The 15,000-nt window shown below is 32.5% G+C and overlaps 1 protein-coding gene across 7 annotated transcripts in view; it reads left to right on the top strand.

The window, feature by feature from the left end:
* Window positions 1–15,000, top strand: part of LOC137632320 (uncharacterized) — a 243,832-nt gene that overhangs the window by 214,527 nt on the left and 14,305 nt on the right. For all 7 annotated transcript variants that reach the window (XM_068364241.1, XM_068364236.1, XM_068364237.1 and 4 more), the window contains 3 exons: window positions 6,804–7,005; window positions 9,304–9,448; window positions 12,056–12,244. In XM_068364241.1, the coding sequence (XP_068220342.1) occupies window positions 6,804–7,005; window positions 9,304–9,448; window positions 12,056–12,244 (536 nt within the window). The remainder of the gene's footprint in view (window positions 1–6,803; window positions 7,006–9,303; window positions 9,449–12,055; window positions 12,245–15,000) is intronic.

Here is a 15,000-nt window from a genome sequence, read left to right on the forward strand (position 1 = left end):
ATATTGTCTCTTGCTAACTTTTGTTTGTTTTCAGTCTAATTTAGGGTTTATGGGAATAACTTTCTGGTAGTATCATGACTCTCTCTCTCTCTCTGTGATTTTCTACTCTCTCTCTCTCTCTCTCTCTCTCTCTCTCTCTCTCTCTCTCTCTCTCTCTCTCTCTCTCTCTCTCTCTCTATATATATATATATATATATATATATATATATATATATGTATATATATACACATACATATACATATATACACATATATACATATGTGTGACATATATATATATATATATATATATATATATATATATATATATATATATATATATAATCTAAAGACCGATTATCATAAAAAATAATCAAGCATAACAACTTTAAGTGAAACCGTTTAATGACATATATCTGTGCGAGTTTTTAATAACACAAAAAAGTGCACAATACATACGTTTAAATAAATAATCATAGACTATTGAGTCAGTTCCAAGAATTTTAAGGTTTACACCAAAGAAGTGTACAGCAAATATATTTTGATAAATAATTACACACTATCGAGGTAGTTCCAAGACTTAAACTTCATTTGCATACGTAATGGGACAGAGTCATTGCAATTCTTAAGCGATCCTTTGTTTCTAATCCCAACTTTGCTCAGTCCAATGATTATATAAAACACAGCTCTTTAAGAATACGAGGAGAATCCAAAGATACAAATTTTAGCTCTTATTATTATTATTATTATTATTATTATTATTATTATTATTATTATTATTATTATTATTATTATTAGCCAAGCTACAACCCTAGTTGGAAAAGCAAGATGCTATAAGCCCAAGGGCTCCAACGGGAAAAAATAGCCCAAATTCTTAAGCAACCCTTTGTTTCCAATCCCAACTTAGCTCAGTCCAATGATTATATAAAACACAGCTCTTTAAGAATACGAGGAGAATCCAAAGATACAAATTTTAGCTCTTATTATATTATTATTATTATTATTATTATTATTATTAGCCAAGCTACAACCCTAGTCGGAAAAGCAAGATGCTATAAGCCCAAGGGCTCCAACGGGAAAAAAATAGCCCAAATTCTTAAGCAACCCTTTGTTTCTAATCCCAACTTTGCTCAGTCTAATGATTATATAAAACACAGCTCTTTAAGAATACGAGGAGAATCCAAAGATACAAATTTTAGCTCTTATTATTATTATTATTATTATTATTATTATTATTATTATTATTATTATTATTATTAGCCAAGCTACAACCCTAGTTGGAAAAGCAAGATGCTATAAGCCCAAGGGCTCCAACGGGGAAAAATAGCCCAGTGAGGAAAGGAAATAAGGAAATAAATAAATGATGAGAATAAATTAACAATATATCATTCTAAAAACAGTAACAGCGTCAAAGCAGATATGTCCTATATAAACTATTAACAATGTCAAAAACAGATATGTCATAAACAATAAAAAGACTCATGTCAGCCTGGTCAACATAAAAACATTTGCTCCTACTTTGAACTTTTGAAGTTCTACTGATTCAACTACCCGATTAGGAAGATCATTCCAACACTTGGTAACAGCTGGAATAAAACTTCTAGAATGCTGTGTAGTATAGAGCCTCATGATGGAGAAGGCCTGGCTATCAGAATTAACTGCCTGCCTAGTATTACGAGTAGATAGAATTGTCCAGGGAGATCTGAATGTAAAGGATGGTCAGAGCTATGAAAAATCTTATGCTTTAAAAATCTTTTAAATCCTTCCTCTTCAGATAAATTATTTATCTATCTATTTTTATTTAAAAGGGATAAAGACTAGTATTCAAACTATTAAAATTCTAGCTTCAATATTTTGAGGTCGAATTTCCTTTTATGGGACTAAACAAAACTAATAAACCAAAAAGTTTCATTGATACTTTTAATGAGCCGATCTTATTGTTTCTCGAGGACCTTAATACAGAACAGGACGATTAATTTCATTGTCTTAATTTAATGGCCTAAGTATGTATGTATGTATGTATGTATGTATGTATGTATACACACACACACACATATATATATATATATATATATATATATATATATATATATATATATATATATATATATATATATATATATATATATATATATATATATATAGTGTGTATGTGTGACTATGGGCTATATGGTGAAATAAAATGCCACTATAAAACACACGTATACCTCCCTGTTAATATTACAGCACTACAAATAACAAGGTCATTTTTATCTTCTAAAGTAGTAGTAATATATGCTCCGTTATGAAACTTAAAAAAAAAAAAAAAAAAAAAAAAAAAAAAAAATATGACACGTTTCATCAAGCTGAACATAATTAACATTTATTCAAGTATTAGAAGCAGTGACAGAATTAAAATTTTGTAGCAAGTTGAAAAAATCCTAACCAAAAAAAAATGGTGTATTGAAAAAAACATGCAAACGTCATAGGAAAAAGAATAGAAATGTACTGAACAAACATGACTTGTGACGAAAAACAGAGAGGAAATTCTTTGTTTTGTCGACTCTACACCTGTTGAATTTCATTGTATTTTGAGGGAAACTGAATCCTTATTTTTATTCATCGCTGAGTGCATACGGTCTTTTATAATCTCTATGCATAGAGCTAGATGTTTTCCTTTCTTCTATGATATGTTGAAAAAAAATTGTAAAAATTTAAGCAAAACTATCTGAATATCACTAATATCTTGTTAATAAAATTCTAACTGGTCTCTTTTACCATCAATATGCCTAACTATAGTCAATTTCTTTTAGCGATGCAGATTTGCACCGACTCGCAGCGGTGCCCTTTTAACTCGGAAAAGTTTCCTGATCGCTGATTGGTTGGACGAGATAATTCTAACCAATCAGCGATCAGGAAACTTTTCCGAGCAAAAAGGGCACCGCTGCGAGTCGGTGCAAATCTGCCTCGGTAAAAGAAATGGACTATAGTTAACATTTTCATACAACCAATTTCTTTACCTATTTGAACGAACGCTTTAACTATACATATGTATTTGTTGAATTTCTTATACAAAATCATAACTTTGCATATCATCTAGTCATCCATTCAAAAATGAATATCATGTACATAATTGTATTTTTACATTAACTAATATGTATTCGTATCTAATTTACGTTTTTTTGATTAATTCAGTTAAAAATACATAGTTCCTTAACAAGATTTCATCCCTTATTCGTTTACTTATCTAACAACTAGAATATACCTAATTCCACACCCACCTAGCAACCAAATCCCAAGCGGATCACTCAAAATTCTACTTCCTAAAACAAACAAACTCACACACACACAATATACTACCGCGTCAATATATATCAAAGGACCCCCCGGTATTTTTCCACCATCTCGCTGACATCTTTGACTTCTTGGACTAGTCCCCACGCCGTAAACTTCCGGAAAAACAAACATTTTAGATCAAGATGCTCTCTCCATGCTGAGAGAGAGAGAGAGAGAGAGAGAGAGAGAGAGAGAGAGAGAGAGAGAGAGAGAGAGAGAGAGACTACGTTTAAAAGGGAGTAATACAAAGGTGGGCTATGATAGGTTATGCGAAAATAAAGAAAACCCTCTATCTCAATATACCAATAAAAAAACAGTTGATCTTTGACCTTTCAAAAAAAAAAAATAAAATAAAAAAAAAAAGAAGAAGAAGAAGAAGAAGAAGAAGAAGAAGAGTGAGAAAAATGGAGGAATGTCCACCTGCCAACATAAAAAAAAATCATATTTTTCCACAAATAATCTTAGCAAAAAGAAGACTGAAGGAAAATGTATCAACCCTTCGAGAAGGATCACAGTGAATCCTTTAAAAAAAAAATAAAGTCAAGGGATACAAAAAGAGGCAGGACTAATGATTAAAGGCAGTTAGGAGGGGGGGGGGGTATTCTCCCAGGCTACAGCATCCTCATCTCCATATTCGGACTCCGGTTACTCTGAGATCTGTTCAGTGTAAACAGTGTCGGGGTTTCTCGTTTGGAGACAGCGGGAAACGAGCCAACTCAAGAGATATATGGGCTGGAGAGAGGCTGAGACAGAGAGTGAGAGACTTCTTAGCAGAGAAAGATGGGCAAAAATTCATTCTGAAATCTCTCTCTCTTATCTCCTCTTCTCTTTCTCCATTAGAAATAACTGATTAACAAATATCTAATATTACTCTTTAGTTTTGGATATCTTTAAATGAATCTTGTTTACACACACACACACACACACACACACACACACACACACACACACACACATATATATATATATATATATATATATATATATATATATATATATATATATATATATATATATATAACACACATATATATATATATATATATATATATATATATATATATATATATATATATACAGTACAATATTATATACACAGACGCACACACGCATATATATATATATATATATATATATATATATATATATATATATATATATATATATATATATATATATTATATATAAATATATGTATATATATTTTATATATATAAATATATAAATATCATACTTATATATATTTATATCTATCTATTCAGAAGACCCGAAATAGTGGTATTCAATTATAAATTCTGTGCAGCCGGGCTATTCTAATGAGATCATAGGTCACATAAGAAAAAAATAATTACTCATTAGGGGAGGTTTGCCGCATTTACCATTGCATCGATTTCAGTAGTAGTAGTAGTAGTAGTAGTAGTAGTAGTAGTAGTAGTAGTAAACAAAAAAACTATAATAACCCGGAAGCAGGACCAGGGAGGCTATTTAGCACCGAAGTGCAACTGTGGGACAAATCTGCTTTTGAACCCTGTAGTGGAATTAAAAGAGAAGGAAACGGTAAATTAAATGGCTAATAAGTGGGTGCAGTTGTAAGTGTCCTGTGACAAAGTCTACTGTGCACCATGTGATGTGCAATTACACCACTACACCTCCTAACTAAAAGGAAAAAAAAATACTTTCAAAAGAAGACCATGAAGAAACAGTAACATCACTATCACCTTCGATAGTAGTAGTCAAGGTCTAAATAATAATAATAATAATAATAATAATAATAATAATAATAATAATAATAATAATAATATTATTATTATTATTATTATTACTAGCCAAGCTACAACCCTAGTTGGAAAAGCAAGATGCTATAAGCTCAAGGGCTCCAATAGGGAAAAATAGCCCAGTGAGGAAAGGAAATAAGGAAATAAATAAATGATGAGAACAAGTTAACAATAAATCAGTAACAACGTATAAACAGATATGTCCTATATAAACTATTAACAACGTCAAAAACAGATATGTCATCTATAAACTATATAAAAAGACTCATGTCAGCCTGGTCAACATAAAAATATTTGCTCCTACTTTGAACTTTTGAAGTTCTACTGATTCAACTACCCGATTTGGAAGATCATTCCACAACTTAGTAACAACTGGAATAAAACTTCTAGAATACTGTGTAGTATTAAGCCTCATGATGGAGAAGGTCTGGCTATTTGAATTAACTGCCGGCCTAGTATTACGAACAGTATAGAATTGCCCAGGGATAATAAATATAATCGTTATAAAAACAAAATCATGATTAAATTGATCCGAGGAAACACATCTCACCGGTCGCATAACCTTAACAATACCTTTTCCTTTGATGATGTTAAAAAATGCAAATTCTTTCCGTATTGATTTAGGCCATCACAGTTTTTCAATGATCCCTGACAAATGACAAAAAGATATAACGCCCTTGTATAGGATTCAAGTCCACGAGTTAGATATCTTTAATTCCGTAGTTTCGCGTCTTTCATCTCGAACCCTTAGATAGAAGTTTATTATTCATAAGAAATAGCATGAGTTGGTCGTCCTTGAAGATTTCTTACTTTTTGCAATTCCAGTATCTTTCATTAATAGCAAAATATTTACATCCTTTATTCAATAATGAAATTATTTCATATATAAAATCGTGATAAATACCAGCTGAACACACACACACACACACACACACACACACACACACACACACACATATATATATATATATATATATATATATATATATATATATATATATATATATATATATACTGTATATATAAAAATTTATATATATATATATATATATATATATATATATATATATATATATATATATATTTATATATATAGTTTATATATATATATATATATATATATATATATATATATATATATATATATATATATAGTTTATATATATATATATATATATATATATATATATATATATATATTATATATATATATATATATATATATACATCCATTTCTGAGTGGGGATACTTTAACGTGGAGAAAGGGTTTATGTATCGTCATGTTCAAGCAAAGCTGTGCCAGTCAGGGCCACATACTAGGTTGGTTTGCTGTGAGCGATCAGAATAAAGTCTTCCAACTTTACCAATCCTCACTAGCCAGCGTGATGTTGACAACTAGACAAACTTCAGACATGAATCGACACATCTGAGGCTTTTGTCCTGCAGTGGACTAGAAACGGTTGCATTTGTTGTTGTATTTAAACGAGTATAAAAACATCACTATACTGAATTTTTTTAATGAGGCGTATTTGCACTGACTCGCAGCGGTGCCCTTTTAGCTCGAAAAACATTTCCTGCTATCTGATTGGTTACAGTTATCTTGCTCAACCAATCAGCGATCAGGAAACTTTTCCGAGCTAAAATGGCACCCCGGCGAGTCGTTGCAAATCTCCCTCAATAAAAAGAATTGACTATAGAAATCCTAATTGATACGAGCTATCTATACCATTACAGGTCAACTGGAGCGAATCAATAATGTATACATCACCAAACTTGAGCGAGAGCTTTCGGCAAGCACGGCCAAGATCTCCGCTCTGGAGGCCACTGTGAGGAGCATAGCGGATCGAGCGGCCGCTTGGGACAATATCCAGAACCACATGACGGTGTGGACCGACCAGTCCAGGACCATGGAAAGGAAGATGGATATTCTCAACAGGTAAATGAAGTGATTTTTTCAGTACAGGTGATAATAAAATAACATTAATGATCGATATTTCGTGAGTAATGAAAATGTTTCATTTAGTCTAGTAAAGGTAAGTTTTGATTTTGTTATTTATTTTCCAACTATTTTAGTTTGTTAAAAATTCGAGTAAGTTATAAGAGTAATAATAATAATGATTAGTGACTGCATAAAAAACAAGAAGATTAATGAATAAGTTCGTATAAATATAACATTTGCATGCCCTTCTACAAAACCCATCAAGTCTATTATGTGAATGATGAAGTCTTTCAAGAAAACCAACTAATATCAAAAGGGTACTTTTACCCAACACTCGCTCTCCCTCAAACTTGTGCACAGGCACAGGGAAAGAAAATCTTTATTTCATTTATATAAGAAAAATGTAGAACATTTAAATAAAAAATCAGGAAACTATCTCTAGTGAACAGCAATACTGTAACACCGTAAGAAATAATTCGCAGATCTGTTTTGCTTGGAACCTAACCACATCGTGTCTCCAAAGTTTCATAATGGCCTTCCATTCTGTTAACGGTCTCATCAAATTCTTGGAAAAAAAAATTCTTTATAGATAAATATTTGGACTTGGCCATTAAAATCATTTTCTCTTAGATAAAATTAAAAATGAGAATCACAATATAAATGGATAACGGACACTTATGAATGCTCAATGTCTGTATGAAATATTTTCATATAAGCCACGTAAATAAATGCATAACTTAGGTTAATGTATTACTATATAGTTCAATTAAGATATGAAAATAAGTCAATAAAGTAATTAAATTCTTTTAAAGTTATAGATATATAGATAACACCAACCGTCCCTTTATCCTTCAGAAAAAAAATCTGAACATTACTTATTTCGAGACTAGTTATCTAAGAATGTAAACACTCTCATAAAAAGGGACTCAATTCGAGTTCCCCTTAACTTACGTCCATCTGTAAAGTCTATTAACGAAGCATTTACGGAAGTTATAAGAAGATTTAAGCATCTCTTTAGACATCAAATCTATTCTCTCTCCGAAGCCGCCTGACACCTACTGTTGAGATTTGCATATCGCTCCACACCGTTAATAACAAGAGTATCACATTGCAATAGCAATAACAGAGGGGCATTAAGGCACCTCGTTGGTTAAATTATCACCCTTTATGTCCAAGTCGTTCCACATAGCAGAATGAGACTCTACCTCATTCTCGGACATGTCCAGACGCGTTAATGGGAATGCCGTATGAGGAGGAGCGTCGATCTTATGATCCCATTTCCCTTGTAAGACACGAAATTAGGGCTAGGGCAGACAAGCTTAATTATAAGCCAGACCTCTCTCTCTCTCTCTCTCTCTCTCTCTCTCTCTCTCTCTCTCTCTCTCTCTCTCTCTCTCTCTCTCAGGAGGAAACGCGTAACAAACCAGTCGTAATGAAAAAGAAAACTTATACCTAACAATTATAAACATACATCATGTCTGTTTCCCAACAAAACAATAACAATTCTTAAAACTGATCCCACTGACATGTAATGGCTATTTGCTAAGGATTAAAAAAGAACACTAAAGAGGAAATCAAAATTTCAAACGGAGCTAATTTCCTGTAAGCTAATACAGACTTGCAAAGCTTTCATCTGTGTAACTCGCCAGAAGTCACTACTAAATGCGATGAATAAATCTCACTGATCATTGATGTATCGATTTCTTTTCGAAATATTCAGCCTTCTCAAATCTTTATCTACCAGGCGACTTGCTTAAATTAACAGTTTCCTTTATCATGGCACCAATAATAATTTTTCAAATCATTATGGGTATAGAGCCTGCTAAGACATCTTTTTCAACTTAATTTCCTTAGTCAAATTTCACTATCTCCTTTTATGTCTCTTCATTTAACATTAGTGCATGTTTAAGTACCAAGATGTCACAATATCTTGTTCCAGATGTTTTTCCAGTCCCAGTTTTGCAAAGCTGTGGAAGAACCTCCCTGTCAATGAAGTTGATGGTCATGTGCAATAGTCCAGAGTGCCATAACATTTTCAAATTGAGTAACATCGATTATGTCTATATTAATCATCTGAATTCCTTCACTCATGCTATTTCTATATTACACTATAACGTTGTCTTCAATCACATCTACATTTTAAAATTTTTGGAGGCTTGCTCAGAATGTTGTTAGCCTCTGGCTTGTTCCACGTGTATGCAAGAGTGCTAAATAACATCATCATTTAACCAACTTAATTCTAATTCGAATTTCCTTCCTAAATTTTCACTCCTGACGACGCCGCCGCTGCTGCAGGTGCCACGAGAAGCAGGAGACTTGGGAGAGCCGCCTCAACGCAGTCGATGCCCTTAATCATAAGCTGACAGCACTTGACAAGAAAATCAACGCCATGACTCGGCTGGAGTTCAAGGTTGAACAGGTGTCTGAGAGGGTAGAAGAGGTCAGTCCTTTCTCTAGGTTTTTTCGTTATTTTTTATCTGATTTTATTTATAGGAGTTAAGTCGTATGATTTAGCGCTGAGGACGAGAATGCCTTTCACCGTCAAGGTGAAGAATAAAGTAAAAATAACCAGGAACTTTGGATTCTTCTTCTTCTTCTTCTTCTTCTTATTATTATTATTATTATTATTATTATTATTATTATTATTATTATTATTATTATTATTATTATTATTATTATTATTATTATTATTATGAGCTAAGTTACAACCCTAGTTGGAAAAGCAGGATGTTATAAGTACAAGGGCCCCAACAGAGAAGGATTAGTGCAAAATTTTTTAAACTGATAAAGACTACCGAAACCATTTGAATGTGATAAAATACAGAATACAGTCACAATGAAAAGGCTTTAATGCTCGTGCAGCACATGGGAGATGAGTTGTGCCATGTGACTCCTACACAACGAGTGATCCCAAGAATCTAGTGAAAATCAAACTTAATGTTGTTTCTGGTCATGAAAATCCTACCATATAACCCAAGGCTAAAGAACTGACAAATGTTGTATGGAAATTTGCCGGCTCAGATGGAAAGGAAGTACTACGTAGAAATAGTACTTATACAAATCTTACTACAAATACCCTTAAATGTCGTACACAGTATCATTGTATCATTGGGGCTAACTAAATTCTACACTAAGTACAAAATAAAGTGACTCGGGGTTTCCTAAAACAAACTGAATCTTTCATCAGGAGACCCTGACCCTTCTCAACGCTTGATGCGGAAGAGAATCTTAAAAAAAAAGAAAAAAAAAATTGATGATGATGATGGCATGATTGGAAGTGGAAATCAATTACATGGATTTGGATCTGGATGCCATGGAGTTTGCTAAAAATAGAAAATTGAATTTACTGTATTTGGATATATGCGGAGGGTATTATCATTGCAGATGGTATGTTAACACTGGTACTACTACTAATATCACAATCATTATCATTGCTATAAACATTAGCTCAATTGTTTTACTGTGCGTATTCTGGCAAACATTTCCTTTAGTGATCCAAAAAGTTCAAAATGTGCTAAAAACTAATATTTTCGCATAGTAACGAAAACAGTCTCCCTTCTGCGTCCATACAGAACAAAGTCTTAAAATTTAAAGATTTCAAACCTAAGCTTATAAAGATTGCATTGAAATTCAGGATATATATATATATATATATATATATATATATATATATATATATATATATATATATATATATATATATATATATATATATAGATATATTATTCCAGGTGTAACCAAAATGTGGAAGGGAGTTCCCCATCAAGTAGTTGAATCGAATGAACTTCCTAAATCCTTTCATTTATGATATTTTGGACTGTATTTCCCGACACTAGGGTCGGGAGGCTATTCAATGTCAAGGTGCAAAATGTAATAAAAAAAAAAAAAAAGCGAGACTGAAGATAAAGCAGAATGATAAAAAATGGCGTCTTACGGATGATATTACAGCTTCGACTTACAACAAATACAACAATAATAATAATAATAATAATATCCCATATATGATAGAGCAACGTGACTGATATATATATATATATATATATATATATATATATATATATATATATATATATATATATATATATATATATATATATATATATATATATATATATATATATATATACACACATATATATATATATACATATATATATATATATATATATATATATATATATATATATATATATATATATATATATATATACTCTTTCCTGTCTATCCTCGTCCCATAAATCGCCGAAACAGTTGGGTTGTAATTAGGAAAGGGGGAAGTATGGGAAGGGGTTGAACCTGCGTGTCCATATCTTATCTAAATATTTAGCAGTCATTTTCGACAGCTCGGGTACACTAGTAATAATAATAGGTATCTGTTTACAAGACCACACTCTCCATAGACTGTCAAATTATGCAAGGCTATTGTTGTCCTCTATTACTTCATAATTCAAAACAATTCGCCACATGGGAAACAAGTTAAAATTATAAAAACTAAAGAATTTTTAGAAAAAACTAGCCTGATTTCCTCACTAAACGACCTGGAATTGACCTCGTTAACATGGTCAACCAAACAGAAGTTCGTGATGCCAGCGTACATTTTAGATCATTCAAAATATTTACTAAATTAAAAATGGAGTAATTACTCAAAAGTGTCCGTAACATACATTTCCAAAATAGTGAAACTTGAGTAATTATTCCATTTTTAATTCAATATATTTTTTTGAATACACATCAAATGTACGCTGGCATCACGAACTTCTGTTTGATTGACTATGTTGACGATGTCAGTTCCAGGTCGTTTAATGAGGAAACCAGGCTAGCTTTTTCTTTATAATTCCACAGGTTTTTTCATAATTTCAATTTGTTTCCCACATGGTAAATTGTTTTAAACTATGGAAAGTTAATAGAGGAAAACAATAGCTTTGCATAATTTTGCAATATATGGAGAGCGTGGTCTTGTAAACAAATACCTAATAATAATAATAATAATAATAATAATAACATTGGCCGAGTATAAGTACACACACATATTCTTCGATTCCAACAGGTGGACTCCAAAATCAACTGGGTGAAGAAGCAGATGCATTCCCCGGAGACGCCCATCATCAACGAATTCGCGGGACGTGGCCTCCTCAGCTCCCTCCTGAGCATCGAGACCAAGCTGGACAACATCACTTCCAAGATCACCGACGGAGGCCAGACTGCTGGCGACTACACCTCCTCCAAGAAGACCAGGGTATTTATAGGAGTAGATATACTCTACTTTACATAAGCATTGCTGGTTAACGTTCTCCCTTCAGAAAGTCTTTGCTCTCCCTAGAGCTAGAAGCTAATTCCTGACCTTTCTTTTCGAACTGTATTTTAATTCCTGACCTTTCTTTTCGAACTGTATTCTAATTCTTGACCTCTCTTTTCGAACTGTATTCTAATTCTTGACCTCTCTTTTCGAACTGTATTCTAATTCTTGACCTCTCTTTTCGAACTGTATTCTAATTCCTGACCTCTCTTTCCGAACAGTATTTTAATTCCTGACCTTTCTTTCCAAACTATTATAATTCCTGACCCTTCTTTTCGAACTGTATTCTAATTCCTGACCTTCTTTTCAAACTGTATTCTAATTCCTGACCTCTCTATTCGAACTGTATTCTAATTCCTGACCTCTCGATTCGAAATGTATTCTAATTCCTGACCTTTCTTTTCGAACTGTATCCTAATACTTGACCTCTCATTTCAAACTGTATTCTAATTCCTGACCTTTCTTTTCGAACTGTATTTTAATTCCTGACCTTTCTTTTCGAACTGTATTCTACTTCCTGACCTTTCTTTCCAAACTATTATAATTCCTGACCTTTCTTTTCGAACTGTATTCTAATTCCTGACCTCTCTTTTCGAACAGTATTTTAATTCCTAACCTTTCTTTCCAAACTATTATAATTCCTGACCTTTCTTTTCGAACTGTATTCTAATTCCTGACCTTCTTTTCAAACTGTATTCTAATTCCTGACCTCTCTATTCGAACTGTATTCTAATTCCTGACCTCTCGATTCGAACTGTATTCTAATTCCTGACCTCTCTATTCGAACTGTATTCTAATACTTGACCTCTCATTTCGAACTGTATTCTAATTCCTGACCTTTCTTTTCGAACTGTATTTTAATTCCTGACCTTTCTTTTCGAACAGTACTCTAATTCCTGACCTTTCTTTTCGAACTGTATTCTAATTCCTGACCTCTCTTTTCGAGCTGTATTATAATTCCTGACCTTTCTTTTCGAACTGTATTCTAATTCCTGACCTTTCTTTTCGAACTGTATTCTAATTCCTGACCTCTCTTTTCGAACAGTATTTTAATTCCTAACCTTTCTTTCCAAACTATTATAATTCCTGACCTTTCTTTTCGAACTGTATTCTAATTCCTGACCTTCTTTTCAAACTGTATTCTAATTCCTGACCTCTCTATTCGAACTGTATTCTAATTCCTGACCTCTCGATTCGAACTGTATTCTAATTCCTGACCTTTCTTTTCGAACTGTATTTTAATACTTGACCTCTCTTTTCGAACTGTATTCTAATTCCTGACCTTTCTTTTCGAACTGTATTTTAATTCCTGACCTTTCTTTTCGAACAGTACTCTAATTCCTGACCTTTCTTTCCAAACTGTATTCTAATTCCTGACCTCTCTTTTCGAGCTGTATTATAATTCCTGACCTTTCTTTTCGAACTGTACTCTAATTCCTGACCTCTCGATTCGAACTGTATTCTAATTCCTGACCTTTCTTTTCGAACTGTATTCTAATTCCTGACCTCTCTTTTCGAACTGTATTCTAATTCCTGACCTTTCTTTTCGAACTGCATTCTAATTCCTGACCTATCTTTTCGAACTGTACTCTAATTCCTGACCTCTCGATTCGAACTGTATTCTAATTCCTGACCTTTCTTTTCGAACTGTATTCTAATTCCTGACCTCTCTTTTCGAACTGTATTCTAATTCCTTACCCATCTTTTCGAATTGTATTCTAATTCCTGACCTTTCTTTTCGAACTGTAATTTAATTCCTGACATTTCTTTTCGAACTGTATTCCAATTCCTGACCTTTCTTTTTGAACTGTCTTCTAATTCCTGTACTCTATACTTTTCATTGGTCCTGTATTCTATATTCTTCATTGGTTCTGTACCCTTTACTCTATTGATATCCTTTACTTTCCTTCCTATTGATTCAAATTTTCCTTGTCTATTAAATCTTATTTAATGTGCTCAGACTGTTACTGATATTCATGAACTTTATTAACACCAGTACTCTCGACAATAATAAACGTAAAAGCTATGTTATCTTTAGCTATGTCGTAACCAATTACTTCCCATTGATGTTATTTTCCTTGATAATCTCAGCTTTATAATCAATACTTCAACGACTAGGTTTGTGTATTACTTTAATTTCGATATTGACTTATCGTATATTTTCCTAGTGAGACGGATTTGCAGACTCGCAGTGGTGCCCTTTTAGCTCGGGAATAGTTTCCTAATAGCTGATTGGTCAGAAGTATCTTTGTCCGAATACTTCTGACCAATCAGCTATCAGGAAACTTTCCGAGCTAAAAGGGCACCAGTGTGAGTCTGTGCAAATCTGCCTCACTAAAGAAAACTTCTGATAATCACACATTTGTCTGTCTAACTTTCTATGCCCAAATCTAACCGAAATCCACAAAAATACTTAATATGAAATCCACAACTAGGTTTGTGTGTGTATTTCTTTAATTTCGATATTGACTTAGTTATGAATAATATTACTACCAAATTCCTCAGATATTTCTCGATTAATAAAAAACATGAAATAATCCCTGTCCACAGCAGGTTTGTGTATTTCTATAATTTCGATATTAATCAACAATGATAAATCATATTACTACCTAAATAGGCATTGATATACACTTTTATTAAGTATACATTTATTTATGTCTACCTTTGTTAACTTTCTATATCCATATCTGACCAAA

The sequence above is a fragment of the Palaemon carinicauda genome, chromosome 41 (assembly GCF_036898095.1).
Source record: "Palaemon carinicauda isolate YSFRI2023 chromosome 41, ASM3689809v2, whole genome shotgun sequence".
NCBI classification, from domain to species: domain Eukaryota; kingdom Metazoa; phylum Arthropoda; class Malacostraca; order Decapoda; family Palaemonidae; genus Palaemon; species Palaemon carinicauda.